The following is a 16,445-nucleotide window of genomic DNA, read 5'->3' as shown; positions in this document are numbered from 1 at the left end:
AATTTGATTTCTTATTATTGTAAATAGAGATGTTGTTAGATTATTTTTAATACACCAAAATACACAGAAAAAATAGAATAGAAAGAAATATAGAGAATTTGAAGTAAGATTCAAGAGATTTTGAGTTGATAAATAAAATATTTTCCTTCACCATCCCATTGAATCATGATTGAGCTATGATCTTACACTAGTTGTAACACAAGAAACATTAGTTGAAATTAGGTGGTTCAAATTTCAAATATACGAGTTTAAAGTTTGGAAATGATAAGTGTAACTCTAAACAAAAACGTTTGAAATTTGGGATTGTCTGGCCAAATTTATTATAAAAAAAAGTTTTAAAAAAATTGTAACTTGAAATACAAATTTTACAACTGTAGACGTGTATGTATAAATAAATTCGGTTTAAAGTGGTCAAACATATAAAAAATTATAAATTTTGACTATACCTCGATATGAGCAAGTTGATACTCTCTCAGTTCATATTTAATTTGACACATTCTTTTTTAGAAAATGAATAAAATAGTAAGCATACTATATAATCCTAGTTATTATAAGTCATTTCACTTATTGGAAAATATATTAGAAAATAATTATACCTACTAATAAGGATAAAAATAGGTACAGAGTAGTAAATTATCTCTTTATTTTCTACTTTGGACTAGAGGTGTACATTCGGTTTTTCGGTTTGATTTTGTGTTATCTGATTTCGATTTTGAAAAAGTGTAATCCAATTTAAACCCAAAAAAAAATGGTTTGGTTCAATTTTTCTCTTTTCGGTTTGGTTCATTTTGGTTCGGCTATTCAGTTATGTCAATAATTAATAGCATAATCAAAGTTATATTTGCATGGAGAAAAGACATAAAGACACACCTAAAGTTGTCTTAAATTTTCAAAAAGACACCTTAACTTTACGGGCGTCTTATTACCCCACTAATGTATTAAATATCTTTGTAAATATACCATTTTGACCCATTTTCTTTCGATGTTTGTTTTCACGCATTTGACACGCGTGAGGGTATATTTTTAACGTCCAAAGACCAATTAAAAAGCGTCATGTGTTATTTCTTTCACTATTAATTAAGTTCTTTATCTTTAAATACATCTTCTTCGCCAAACATTTCCAAAGAGCCATTGTTGGAGTTTCTAAAAAAAATTGGTATCTCTCTTGAATGAAATTAGCCGAATAGGTAAGAATTAGATTTAATTTTCAATCCAAAAAATTATTTTCTAGTCATTCAAGGTTTAATCTCTTCTTAATTTCTTTTAAATTTGAGAAATCAAGATATCTTTTGTGATTAGGTTATGAGGAAAACTATTTATATAATATCAAATGCAATCTTGAATCGTATTTGCAATGAACCCTAAACACATATTTTCCCCCCAAAAGTCACAAATACATAAAGAAAAAAATATGATCTTTATCAAATACTATATAAATATGAACACCCTAACCTGTGAACATTCAATTGCTTGTTTACCCAGCTAGTACCCCAAGAAATTCACCAATAAACGTCGACGAAATTGAAGTGAGAAATGGAAACGTCAACAACTAATCTTTATATATATTTGATATATATATATTTGTTCCATTTAAAAAAAATTCTAATTTAATTATTATAGTCATCTCAATATTATTACTATCCATCTAACCCATAAAATTAAACTCCTAAATATGGGTTAGATTAGTGGATTTTTGTTTTTCGGTGGATTCATCATCATATGATAATTTTTAAGTTTTTCATACAAGTATTGAAAAGCAACTCAAGGAATACAAAAACTAGTAGGAAAAGTAGAAAATCAAGAAGGTTTGCAAGGCTGATCATCTTCCATCTGGATTCCGCTCAAAGGTTTACTTAATGGCAGGCGGAGTGGTCTGCCCCTATTATGAGCTTCAATTTTCGTTTTCACTGGTCAAACAGTTGTCTGGAACTTTTTGCAAGGCTGATCTTGAATATACTGCCTCCTTTCCACTATGATCTTTTGAGATCTTTAGATCTTTCGACATTTTTGTAAGCTTCCTCAAGCTTAAATTTTGCAAGTTATTGCCAGCAGTGGCTTTGTTTTCTTTCACACAAACCAAGTTTTCCTTGTTATCTGAAACAAGTATCTGTCCTATGCTTGTCGCTGCTGAGGAATTCTCAAGTGGTGTCTGAGTGATGAGTTCTGAATTTGTGCTTGCCAAGGCAGAAGGATTTTGCATAGGATCCAGTGCCAAAGTGACTACCGGTTCTGGGGCAGCATCAGGAATGAGAGGCAAGGGCGGAAGACTATGAGTTGCACTCTCCACAGTGGATATTTAGGAGTTTAATTTTATGAGTTAGATTGGTGGGAATAATATTGTGCTGGGTATAATAATTAAATTAGAAAATAAATTTAAATAGAACAAATATATATCCAAGTAGGCACCACATAAGATATAATAAAAGTGAGATATAGATTTAACGGTCCAAGGGTAAATATGTGCCCAAAATTGGATGACAAGAGCAAATATATCAAAAAAGTATGACGAAGGACAAATATAACCCTTTTCAGAAAGTACAGGAACAAATACGACCATTTTCCCTTATTTTTAGTATATTGAATAAAGTAAAAATAGACGAAAAGAGTATTATTGGGGATCATTTGTATAAATGCCTCTATTTTTGGATGATCTTTAATTTTTGCTCTTTCAAATCATCGTCTTTAACTTATACCCTTAAGAGCTTTTAAGTAAAAAAAAAAAATAGCCAAAATGTGCTCAACATCAGAGAAAAAATTTGCAAGGCGTAGTTCAGTAAAAGTTATGCTTCTGCATAAGTTCAATGACACAAATATTTCTCAAAGTATACGTTCACTGCCACGAGTACAAGAGAAATTATGTCCAAGACACAAGTTATGCTTTAAGGCAAAAAAAATTAAGCTCAAGGCACAAGTACGCCCCCAAGGCAGAAATTTAATAAACCCAAGTTATGGTACAAGGCACAATTTCAGTGACATAAGTTATGCATTATGAAAAAAATACTCTAAAAGTTTTGCCCGGTGAATCAAAAGTTATGCTTAAGGCAGAAGTAATGACTGCGAAATTACTTGTGACCAACGAACTTAGGTCATAGTTAAAAGATATTTTAGCCTACAACTTCTTATTAAATAAACAATAAAGGCAAAAATTAAAAATCACATGATCAGTCCGTGCAAAATCTTGTATTACAAGTCTACAAAAGTGTATATATGACTCTTCCTTCAAAAAAATTCAATACCTCAGATTCAGTTGGAGAATCAGTTTGTGTCTTCTTACTGTCATGGTGGTGCTGGTCTTTGACTTGCAAAAAACAACATTTAAAGAAACCCATCCTAGTGGATTCAACATTTTTCTGAGTTTGGTAATATCTATAAACCCAAATAGAGACGGTCAAAGGGAGACAATGCATCAAGCTGTTCACAAGGGCAAACTTGATCACAGGTCGTGAACACTCTCATTCATATACACCAATTCCGGAGTAGTTGGAACCAGCATAGATTGCCTTTACATGTAATTAGAAGAATTACTATAACTGTGCAGTGTCCCTATTACTGCTTATTTAAGTTGGTCACCTCTCCCCAAACCAATACTACATTACATACAATATATGATACAGCTGATAGTTACATTCCAACAAAATATAACTAACCAATTATCTGCAACTCCTATTACTGGTATTTGCTTTTGAAACTTTGATTCTGAGCAGATTTCCTGTGATTGATAGGCTTTTTGCTCTCTAAGTTTATGCTGTGTAGCAGAATGTCAAACTCACATGAATTTTGTGTCCTTACCACAACCATTCAGGTCTTCAGCCTCATGAGGGCGAGAAACTTTGTCCCTTGCTCCCAAAACTAACTTCTGAATGACCCAGCTTTTGGCCAACATCAATTTCTTTCAATCTTGCTAAGGCACCCATTTCCATTTGACTCTGTTTTCCCAACAGCCTTTTAACCATATCATCCAGTTCCACAATTTTCATCTGTAAGTTGGTCCTATCCATCTGGTGCCAAATCCAACAGCAATATCATTAATTAATAACTAATGTACCAATATAACATTTATCTCCTAATATGGGAGACAGTAAAAAGTTCATACTTTCAGCATTTCATTTTGAGCAATCAGCATCTGATCACGCTCTCGGAGTTGTTCCATGCACATCTGGGATGATAGCACATCTGCCTCTCTCTTTTTCGCTTCCAAAGTGTATCTAAAAATTGTTAAAATAGTCAGAACCTATCATACAACATCCTACAATCAGAATCTAAGTAGAATATTGTACTGGCTTTTCTCAAATACTGGAACATCTATCAATCCTATGCATTTTCTGGAAGAACTTGAATGATATTTTGTGTTGCTCCAGAAAAACACTATTTCATTGATCGCTTTCTCTTTCAGAAAGAGATTTACTCCACTGCCAACCATACTACTAATATAACACATCATTCCTTGTTTACTCAACACCAGTTAAATTTAAGAATGAGGAAGACGAAGTAACTCACCTCTCTCTTTCTTCAACTAGATCATCAATTTGTCTCCTTAGATTGGGAAGTTGTCTCTCCTGTAATAACATAACCACTTGTAAGGCTCAAAAGTAAAATTTTAGTATAGAATTTTGTTGAATTTGCTTTTAGTTACTGCAGTATTTTTTTAGCGTAATAAGCTTCCTAGATTTAGGATGCAGTTGAATTTTAAATTTTTGTTAAGTTGTTTTAGTTGTTGAGATTACTTAGCCTTCTTAGATGCTTTCATCATAGAAAACCAATAACTAGTATACAATATATGGTTGATACAAAATTTCTTTTCCAGAACATATTCGTTTCTATAGGGGATGCATAATTTCTGCAGATTATGTTTTCAAGTTGGCAATTTAAAGCTCTATTATGCTTAATAAAGTATTGAGAGATTTTGCAATTAATACTTTTTGTTGCCCATCTTTTTTTAAAATCAAGAGTGTATCAAGAGCTTCATTGATCTTACGGGATCTGTGAGTTCTTCTAAAGAACCATTTTCAACCCTTTTTTAACCCATCAAGATTACTTTTAACCCGCAAAGGCTATTTTTCAACCCATTTTAATCCGTCAAGGCTATTTTCAACCTGTGCTTTTTTCAACGCACAGGTTATTTTCAACAATTCAACCAATTTTTAATCTAAAACCATGGCATGCAGCAGTCTCTCCTTGAATGCCCCAAAAATTTTCATTGCCAAAAACTATCAAATTTGGTCAGTAAAAATGAAATCATATCTTGAAGCCTATGATATGTGGGAAGTTGTGAAGGAAGATATACCCTTACAACCTCTCCCTGCAAATCCGACTCTTGCTCAGATTAAATCTCATTCGGATGAAAAAAACAAAAAATTCAAAGTCAAAACCGTAATTTAAAATTCAGTTGCGGATTCAATTTTTTCTAAAATCATTGCTTGTGAGACAGCAAAAGAAGCTTGGGAAAAACTAAAAAAAGAATACCAAGGAAGTGACCGAGTCAGACAAATGCAAATTTTGAATTTGAAAAGAAATTTTGAATCTCTTATGAGGCAACAGGATGAAACTATTGTTAAGTATTCTGACAAGATTTCTTTGATTGTTAATAAAATTAGGTTGCTTGAAGAGTATTTCAAAGATGACATAATAGTAGAAAAAATTCTTGTGACAATTCCAGAGAGATTCGAGTTTAAAATTTCATCTATGTAAGAGTCTAAAGATCTCTCTACCATCTCTATTAAAGAACTAATAAGTGCTCTTCAAGCACAAGAGCAAAGAAGAGCCTACAGACAAGACAATGTTAATGAGGGTGCTCTTTATGCACAAAACAGAAAGAAAAAGGTAATTATCCTATTTGCAAATACTGCAAAAGAAAAACACACTTGGAAAATTTTTGTTGGTGGAAACCTGATGCAATATGTGGGAAATTGCCAACATGTTAGAATAGGAATAGGTATATAAATCCTACTTAGAATAGAAATAGGAATAGGAATAGGAATAAAAATAATAAATAGTATCCTACTTGATAAAGGATTGTATTGTGGTGTCTATAAATGGGGTCTTTGTGTAATAATGTAGAGACACAATTCAATAATATTTTTCTCATATATTTTTCACATGCTATCAGAGCGTCTACGATCTTGGTAGAGAATAAAAAAAAACTTCCGCAGTCGGCAAGCAGTTATAACTCATATAGACACCACCTGGCCAATGGTTATGTTAACAAAAATAAGGCCAATGATATATACATGAATCCCATATTCAGAGAAAGAAAACTCAGTCAAACAAGTCACCGTGCGTCAATTTTCGATGACTTTCTAGGGTTGTTTTGTGTCAACCCCATATCCGTCAATGTTTGAGTAGCACCGTGCCATCTTTCCGGTGACTACTTTTTCATATTTAATTTGTATAGCACCATGCCATCTTTCCGGTGACTACTTTTCATATTTAATTTGTATAGCACCATGCCATCTTTCCGGTGACTACTTTTCATATTTAATTTGTGTAGCACCATGCCATCTTTCCGGTGACTATTTTCGCATATCCGATTTGCTTAGCACCGTGCATCTTTTTTATGACTACTTTCTCATATCTGATTTGCGTAGCACCGTGCATTTTTTGATGACTACTTTCTCATATCTGATTTGCGTAGCACCGTGCATCTCTTCAAACTACTTCTCATATTTAATTTGCATAGTACCGTGGTTTTTTTAGAATTACTTTCTCATGTCTGAATTGCATAGCACCATGTGTCTTTTCGGTGACTCCTCAAATTTGATTTGCATAGTTCCATGCGTCTTTCCGGTGACTCCTCAAATCTGATTTGCGTAGGTTCATGTCATCATTCCGACCCTACTCATATAATTTCTCTTTTTCAGTAGGATCGTGCCGTCAATCCGATCCTACCAATATAATTCTCTTTTCAGTAGGATCGTGCCATCATTCTAACCCTACACATGCCATCATTCCGACCCTACCCATATAATTTTATTTTCTTAGATTGTGATCACTTTGAGCCATCAAATCTAGTAATCTGGCGCATGTGTATGTTTCGGTCAGTTTGATGATGACTTTCTTTTTTATGATCTACTCATCCTTTGATTTTGAGACGATCCATATATTTTATATCATATTTTGAGCACTTTATGTTTTAGATTTACTTTTTCCAAAACAAAAAAAGGTATATTCAAATATTTGGGTTGGATTACAATGATATTTTCTCTTCCGTGGCTAAAATAGCATATGTCCACCTTTTTCCATCTATGGTTGTCTTCGTCATTGACCTTTTAATCAGTTGGACATTAATAATGTTTTTCTCCACGATGATCTCGAGGAAGAAATATATATGGAGCAACCACCTGGTTTTGTTGCTCAGGGGGAGCTGGTGGCATTGTATGTCGATTGTGTAAGTCACTCTACGGTCTGAAACAGTCTTCTCAAGCTTTGTTTAGGAAGTTCAACACTGTAATTTTATCACTGTGTTTTATCGACATTATGCATCAAATTCAATATTTATTGAGAATAGTAAGCACATTGAGATTGACTGTCAATTTTGGGAAGACGAGTGATCAACTTGTAGGTAATTCACCAAGACCCTCATCGGTCCTCATATTAATTACATTTGTAACAATCTATGTACATATGACTTGTATGCACTAGCTTGAGGGGAGAGTGATATAATAGGAATATGTATATACAATCCTACTTAGAATAGGAATAGAAATAGGAATAGGATTAGGAATAATAAATAGTATCCTACTTGGAAAAGGATTGTATTGTAGTGTTTATAAATAGGATCTCTATGTATTAATGTAGAGACACAATTCAATAATATTTTTCTCATATATTTCTCACAGCAAACAAGTCGGCCATGTTAACAAGTAGCGGAAGTAAAAAATGAGGAGGAACAACTTTTTTTAAATTACAGTAACTAAAGCAAAGGAGGAGTGTTGAATTTGCTTTTAGTTACTGCAGTAATCATTAGCATAATAAGTTTCCTAGATTTAAGATAAATTTGAATTTTAAATTTTTGTTAGGTTGTTTTAGTTGTTGAGATTAATTAGCCTTCTTTTTGAATTTTTGTTATGCAGATTTTCTGCAGATTATGTTTCAAGTTGGCTATTTAAAGCCCTATTATGCTTGATAAAATATTGAGAGATATTTCAATCAATAGTTGTTGCTGCCCCATCTTCTAAAAGAACCAACAACTTTCCAAGTAGGCATACCATTACAATGCACTCTTCTGATTGCTGCTGAGCCTCCTCTACAAACTTTTGTAGTTGTAACTGGTTCATCAAATTCTAGAACATACAGAAAGAAAAAAGTCATTACAACTCAGAAATGGAAATACACAACAAAATAAAGAGGGATTCGTGGGGAACTTACGGCATAACTAGTCATGTCCAGCTTGACACCGAGCAAATCCCGAATTACATCATGTGTCATGTTTTCTGTTGCAGCCAGTCTACTGTTCAGCATACAAATCTGACAACATATCCGGTCATAAATATGTGTAAGAAGAGTAACTATCTATATAAAAGAGGAAGGAACTGTCTTTGAAACATGGAAGTGCAGAACATGAAGGGATAATAATAATAGCACTCTTGAGATGATAGCCAAAGAGTAACTTTGTTGGTTGTCTGAAATGAGAAGTAGATATATCAATACAAAAGTGATGGAGATATATATAGCATATTTGCAACTTCATTCATGTATATCCATGATTTGGTCTTAAATCGTGTTACCTGTTTAGATGCTTCAGTTCATGGAATTGAACAAGATCGTAATAGATTGCCTCTATTAGGCCTTTGCTAATATATTTTACAAATTCTTGTTTATGTCAATACCTTTTAGTCCTATTAAGGAGGATTTACATATAAAATATGTACAATGACTGAATTTTCCCTCTTTTGTAGAGCTTAGCAATAAAATGGTCGTTTTTTCATTAATGATGGTGTCTGGTCTAGACGGGATGCACCTTGAGGAATCCACCTTGTACTTGCAACCTTCCATCAGCACAACTACTACCACCAAGGCTTAGGGAAATGAGAAAAACTTGCATAGTGTCACCTCTGATGGGATTCGAGCTCAGCAATTAAATACATTTTGATTCATGCTTATAAATGATTTTGTGATAAAATCTCGGAATAAGGTTTGATAATTTGGATTACTAAATTTATGACACTCCAAAAGTTGCTTAGTGTCATTATTACGAACCACCCCACTAGCAAATGAATTAGCTTTCCACAGCTACCATGTCTAAAATAAGACTTCTGTATGAAATTTTTTATTTATCTAAAAGTACATACCTCCTGCTTTATTTTTTTAACAAGTAATGTTTTCATTGTACATACCTCCTTCTGCTTTTGAGCCAGTAACACCTCTAGCTCTTCTATTTGAAATTTAGATGCTGACAATTCCTGGTCTTTCTCACTATTCATTTGCTGAACCAAACTGGAAATGCATCTGAAAGGTGAACTTGAACCTCTCGGCCTGGTTGAGCACTTCTCTGAAGTTGGTCCTCCATTTAATGTGTTTAATGAGTGGGTTTCAAGTCCATGCACCACTGCCTCCAACTCCTTGTACTGTATCATACATGGCGAATGAGATCTGGTAACTTTATATAAGCATCATTGATCATACCACCAGACAAAAACTACTGCATAGAGATTTGGCTAAAGCTCCAAGCGGACTGAGCAGTCTCTAGTCTGGCACTTACATTAGAAGCTTGCAAAAAGTTTTCTTTTCCAATTGTAGTTATAAAATTCCTTTCCCATAAAAAATTATGTGTTCAGACACTTTTAATTCTAAGAATATGAGCAATTCAAACAACTTTCATAAGTGTATGTGTACCAAGTACAACTCACTGCATAAGTTTCAGTTATGCATGCACTTCCTAGCACTAGGCTTAAAATGGGGACTCGAAAGTCGAACCCTCATCCTGGAAAATGAATCGCAACGATAGGTTAAATGGACTTGCTATGCTTTACAATACCTTTTGTTGATACTGTGATGCCTGGGCTTGAGCGTGCAACAAGATTTCTGAAATGTATTCCTTGCATTGTTTTATCTACAGCATAGAAACCAAAGCTCAATATCATGTAGAAAATCCGGCTGGACAGAGAATCTTATAATGAAAGATATCAACTTGTGACACAAGAACCTACCTCTTTATTTAGCTCTGCTTTTTCTTCTTCAAGAACTCCTATTTGGTAATAAGCCTTTGTAGGTTCTACCAACCTGCCATATAGTTTCTTGGATCAATGTCACATCATATACCATGTCATGGTTATGTATGAATCATTCTGTATAAAATAAACCACATGAACTTTCTGACCTCAAAAATTGATCCTTTGTGGATAGTTCACCTGAGCTCATGTCCATACATTGAGAGTTCTCAACCATTAATAATCTTTTTCTTAGTGCTTGAAGTTCCAATTCTAATGAATCTCTAATCAGGCGATCTCTTTCTACCTCTTCTTCCATTTCATGTACCTTGAAAATGGGATAAAACGAAAGGACTTGAATTTCCTAACATTAAACCAAGAGAATAAAACTTGCATGTTAAATATTGTTTTGTTTTATAAGGCCATTCCACAAGTAAGAGAGCTCAAGTTGAATTTAAAAGTTACACTATGCCTGATCTTGCTAGGGACCAATGAATAATTTTTGATGAATAGGGACAAATTAATAATGAGCACTTTCAAGTCTAAGACAGAAAATTAATGTGGAAAGGCTTACCTTACTCTCCAGTACATTTATTGTGCCCTCAAGTTCCTCAACAGAGTGTTCTAAAATCTTAACCTCCTCATCCTTTTCTTCAGCATACATTTTACTGGCTTCTGATGCCTGGTAAATCAAGACATATGTCATCAGCAGCATGTCCATCAAAGTTTGGCCGCTTAAATATTCTTCAGAAAAATACATACCTGGCGAGCTTGTACAGTAATAGCTTCATTCTCATCGGCTAGTGAATATGCCATATCAAGCCTGTCTTGCAAGAACCGAAGTTGTTCAAAAAGCTGGTTCTTTTCTCCAGTCACCCTCTTGAGATCGTCTTCAGTATCTTTATCTTTCTTCGACAATATCAGTTGTTTTTCTGCTGAGGAGGTCAGCCGAAGAATTTCATTTTCTAGGCTTTTCACAATCTCCCTTTGTTCTTCCAACTCATTCTCTGTTTGGGACTTCTTCACACAAAGATCCTCTATGACAACTCTCAACTCAGAGTTTTGCTTTGAGAAATTATCTGATGCTCTTCTAGTCTCTTCAAGATCAGCTTTTGAGGAAGATAGAGCACTCTCCATCTCTTGTATCTGGTTTTCAAGAGTTTTGTGCTGAATGAGCAGTTCATCTAGTTGATGTTCTTTAGTAGATAACTCATTTTGAACTCGATTCAAAGCTGCAATTAACTTTTCAACTTCATCCGTGATATCCTTTCTGCTAGAAGCTGATTCTTGCAACAAGCTAATGTCAAATAGCAAACCTTTCAGCAAAACTTCTTTTCGTTCCAATTCTTTTCTGAGCTCCAAATTTTCATTTTTGCTGTCAATCTGGTCTAGACCCAACTCTTTATCCTCTATTCTTCTGAAGCTTGTCATTCCATCCAGCTTTTCTTTATCCATGATCATACCAATTTTACAACTCCTCCCCAATTCATGTATAGAATCAATAGCTTGACAATGGTATAGCACAGAAGAGGATACCCCGTTCTTCATAGTGCCAGAAAATATACCTTCTAGTAATGATTTTGAGTTGCTGATGTTGCCCAGTGTTTCTTCTGCCATTCTAGAAGCATCAGCAAACAATGTTTTCAACAATCCCTCCACATCTTTTTGCATATCAACAAATGACCCTTCAAGCAAGGACAATCTATTTGAAATTTCTATCAAGCTGTGACAGGCCTCGTCCTGTAGTATTCCTTTTTCTTCATCTCTCTGTCGAATGGAGGACTTAAGGTGTTTGACATCTTCAACTAAGCTTGCTTTCTGTGCCAGTAATTCCTCTTCTGCTTGTCTCAACATAGAAGTCAACTGTTTTTCATTTTTATTCACTTTCACCAGAGCATTTAACGTGTAATCTACTTCTTTGATGGTTGAGAAGGCTTGCTCAAACTTCTTGAAGAAGATTTTCTCTTCAGTGATGTTGTCACCAACTTCTTCCTGCATGCCCAGAATGAACCCAAGGAAATGATGTGAATTTTCCGAACTCAAATTAAATGAATGGATAAGAGCAGGGCGTTTCTTTTATCTAGTAATACAAAGATCTAAAAACCAGCAATTTGACCTCTTTTCTTACCTCAAATGATAAAGGATATGAAGTTTCAAATTCAATTTAAGATTATGGGAAAAAACTATATGACATCAGTATTACCTCTCTCCTGTAGTTGAGGCTAACTTCAGCTCCATGCATCATCATTTTATGACCCCAAATTATTTCACTTTGTTGATTCCTGATTGGGTGCTCGTTGTTCCGTTTTGCAAGTTCAGCTGAATTAGAGAGATACAGCACTGGGGTTGAGCAATCACCCTCTCCTTTCTCATTGAAAACCGAATTGAACTGAGCATTTATTTTGGCAAAAGCACCATATGCCATTTTAAAATCCCTCCTTAAATGCAATAGTGATGTATCTTCTAGATTCAACTTCTTTCGTATGCTTTGTGAACTACCACTGAGAGAAGATGCATTTGACCTTTTTCCTGAAGCAACACTTTCAGCTAAAAGATTAGAACATGAAACTGAACAGTCAGTTGTCCATCCATCTGATTCACTTGGATCCTCAGTTGTATCAGGGCATAGATATGAATTCAAAATTATGTTTAGATTTGTGGTGATTTGATTCAATTTCTCGTTTGTTTCAACAAGTTCATAGTTAATCTGAGGCAGCAGTTTCTGCTGTTTGTCATGGTCATGAAGCTTACTGGAATCACATGATGGAAATCCAACTGCATGGTACTGAGAATAGCCATTTTCTATCAGATTATAGAAGTTATTCCGCAACTGATGGACAAGATCCAGAAATTCTTTATTGAAATCCTTGCATAAACAAATCATTTTATAAGCATCTGATTGTAGGCCTGACAGACAGTTTTGTGCATCAAAGCAGAGAGCATTTACAGCATTCTCCACCTCCAGTAGCTCTAGCCTTGCCAACTCAATATTATTTTCATGAGCTACAAATGCAAATAAACTTTCGCTTGAACTGTCTCCTTTTTTGAGGTTACCGTCAATACTATCAGATCCATCATTCGCAGAAGATGAGGCAGCATGAACTTCAGCAATGTGGTTCCCCTTGTACAGTAGATTTTTTTCTAAAAATTCCAACCTACTGATTTGATCATCTAAAGAAGAAACTAGCTGGATTGCTTCCTTGCTGCATGCCTCATTATCTAACTGCTGAGCTTGTGTAAAAGCCATTGTTGCACCTCTCAGAGAATTCAATTTCTCATCCATTTGCCATATGCCCCGTTGTGCTTCTTCCAAACTCCTTTTTAACAAAAGAATGGTTTCTTCCTTCTCAACACAAATTTTAGCGGCTTTCTCAACATGTTCACCAATGCAAGCACTGACGTCTGGAAATGAGCAAGCTATATTTTTTATCTGGGAGGAAGCATATCGCATGGACTTGGAACCGTCTATGAGAAAGGTCGTTAGCTCCAAAGTTGCTCTTTCCCATTCCATGCACAGCACCTTTATTTCTTCCTCTTTGGCTGCCAGACTGTTCTTCAAACTTATATTTTCATCAGCCATTAAGCATATTTTCTCCTGTAATTCTGACTTCATTGCAACAATCTCTTCCTGCATATGAAGAATCGTTTTAGTTGTTTCTATTTCAACCTCCTCACGCACTAACTCAGTTTGGTGTTCCTGCGACAATTTTAATGCATGACCCTCCAGATATTGTCTATTAAGAAAGTGAGCCTCCTCAAGGTCCTTGGACATTTTCTCCAACTTAGCTTGCAAAGCAACTGTGCAGAGGTCTCCATTACCATCTTGAGTTTCAAAAAGAAAGCCTCTTGATTCATGGGTGTCAGGTATTGGCATGTGTTGTATCCCAGACCATTCAGAGGCATACATCTGCTTAGACAGCCTTTGATTCTCTTCCCTCGTGAATTCGAGCTCTTCTATTAGCTGAACTTGTTCCTGTTCCATTGCTTCCATCAAGGATCTCGCTTCAATCAACTGTTTCATGATATCTTTATGGTGCAAAATGGAGGCCCCATTAGTGTCCTCAACTTCTTTATTTTTGGATTCTCCACCTGCTGGCGGATCATGTGGTGTCCTGTTTGCTTTATCAGCTTCAGTTGACCTGGTGTCCACCTGTTAAAGTGCCAGTTAGTCAACAGTAGAAGGGAACAGTAGATATGTCAAGGAGGAAATCTAATCCCTCATACAGAAAAAATCCAGGATCAACTTACAGAATCAAATGCAGCTTGGTTAAAGTTCACATGTTTGCTCAATTCTCCTTGCAATTCATCAACTTCCCTGCAAAGAAAAAGACAGATCAGAAGCGAAAACAGAAGCTTTTGAATAAGAACAGTTATGCTTTTGAACTCTCACTTCATTGAGGTAGTAAGAGAGAAGTTTGGCGCTATTTGGGTGTCAAGGAAGAAAGCATCAATCTTGTCAGCACCAATTGAAGATCAGATATTAGATAGGTAAAATTAATACACGCATGTTGCTCTCAGATACACACAGACGCGCACACACATATGTATGTGTGTGTGTGTGTATATATATATATACTAGTTTCTAGACACATGCGTTGCACGTGTGTCCCGTGTAATTTTTTATAAATCCGTTAGAACGATTAAAAATTCTATGAAAACAAGTGTGTAATGAGTAATAAAATGCAACAATTACAAATAAATCTATAAAAGTGTGACAAGAAACACCAAATGAGGGGGTGAATTTTAATACTTATAATGAATTCCTTTTATAACCAACCGACTATAAATTTTGAACTTTGTTTAGTAGTTAGCAAACTTCCAATGGAGTCACAAATGACTAATTTGAGACCAAATAAAATACAGACTTACGACAATCAAATATTCATAGAAAATTAAATTAAAGAAGTTTAATAGAGAAAAAACAAAAAAAAATAGAGAAAAAAATATAACATAAACATCCTTCCTTCTTGAGAATTTAATCATAACAATATAGATGGAAAAAGAAATATAGAATCAGTATATAACTTTTCGAGTTCTTGTCGACATGTTCTCCCATAATCAATCAAACTTCAAGAGCCTTCTTCATCGAGTCAAACATATTTAAAGAAAATAAAGGAGAAAAATAAGAAATAAATAAATAAGGGAGAGCAAGTCCAAATGATATTCAAGTGTTGTACTCATTGTGTTTGTGTTAAGTAAATTGGAGAGAAATGAAAATAAATATAAAAAAAAATGCAACTAGTTTAGTTTTTAAAAGGGTAAAAATAACTAAATCCTTTCTATGTGTTATACCCCGTACTTTCGTACCTTGGGACATTGTATTAAGTCTCGTAGAAAGTGCCATGTGATCTAGATTATCTACCATGCTATCAAATAACTCTAAGAAAGGGAGGACGTGACGCCCCATAAGAGTGAAGATTGGAAATAGGGTTAAAAGAATCCGGAAGGAGTTGGAGGCTAAGTAATGAGTCGTAGGACTCAATGTACTTACGTAAGCTACCGACTTGGACGTCTCACATAACTAAGCTACTGGAGTACATGTCGAGCTTACGTATCAAGGATTAAATAGGCTCTTAAAGTGAGACGAGATTACGAACCCACGGAAGAGGCGAAAGGAAGCGTAGCACCTACTCGGAAGCAAGTAGGTGATGCACCTACTTGGAAGCAAGCAGGTGATGCACCTACTTGGACCAAGTAGGTGACACACCTACTTGAGGTGGGTCCCACATGGCCATGTGGCAGCCCCGAATAGGTTGCATGGATGAAGTGGCCCAATGAGAGTTTGACACGTGTCACCCTTAGGAGCTGACACGTGTCACTTCTAAGAAAGGATATATATGTTCCCTTTGATGACTAAGTCATCTTATATTCATTTTACACTTAGAAAAAATAGAGAGAGTTGAGAGAAAAAACTAGAGAAGCCAAGGGAGGGAACTACGGGTTGGCCAAGACAAAAAGGTAAGGCCCAATTTCGTTCCGTGAATTAATTATTTAAGGTATCCTACGGTGATATAGCAGTGTTTAATAATGAAAAATTTCAATTTGGAGCAACGAGGAGGTTTCTGTTCTTGTTAACAAACCCGTTTTTGAATGATACTGCTGTTAGTAAAACGAGTATAACTCCTTGTGTAAGGCTTCGTTTCAAGTGATTCAAGATGTTTTGGAAAGATATTTCATAGGACTATAACTTTTATTTAGACTCTAAAACCCAGTTCTGCTTTTATCTTCTCGAAAAAGGATGAGTAAGTATAGGTGAGGTGCTGCCCAGGGTTCGTTTTAAAAATTCTACAAGGACTGTTG

General features: G+C 35.0%; 1 protein-coding gene across 1 annotated transcript in view; it reads right to left on the bottom strand.

Annotated features, from left to right (window-relative positions):
* Positions 1 to 3,345: 3,345 nt before the first annotated feature.
* The window catches only part of LOC129887431 (kinesin-like protein KIN-12C), a 40,089-nt gene continuing 26,989 nt past the window's right edge, over positions 3,346 to 16,445 (bottom strand). Inside the window, 14 exon segments of the mRNA XM_055962530.1 lie at positions 3,346 to 3,860; positions 3,862 to 3,998; positions 4,094 to 4,205; positions 4,498 to 4,556; positions 8,205 to 8,279; positions 8,365 to 8,463; positions 9,333 to 9,563; positions 9,974 to 10,048; positions 10,146 to 10,218; positions 10,316 to 10,473; positions 10,720 to 10,827; positions 10,908 to 12,137; positions 12,349 to 14,295; positions 14,394 to 14,460. Coding sequence (XP_055818505.1) covers positions 3,767 to 3,860; positions 3,862 to 3,998; positions 4,094 to 4,205; positions 4,498 to 4,556; positions 8,205 to 8,279; positions 8,365 to 8,463; positions 9,333 to 9,563; positions 9,974 to 10,048; positions 10,146 to 10,218; positions 10,316 to 10,473; positions 10,720 to 10,827; positions 10,908 to 12,137; positions 12,349 to 14,295; positions 14,394 to 14,460 — 4,465 coding nt within the window. The 3' untranslated portion in view covers positions 3,346 to 3,766.

Source organism: Solanum dulcamara, chromosome 4 (assembly GCF_947179165.1).
Source record: "Solanum dulcamara chromosome 4, daSolDulc1.2, whole genome shotgun sequence".
Classification (NCBI taxonomy): domain Eukaryota; kingdom Viridiplantae; phylum Streptophyta; class Magnoliopsida; order Solanales; family Solanaceae; genus Solanum; species Solanum dulcamara.
The sequence above is the reverse complement of the archived record's forward strand: the minus strand, read 5'-3'. Positions and strand labels throughout refer to the sequence as shown.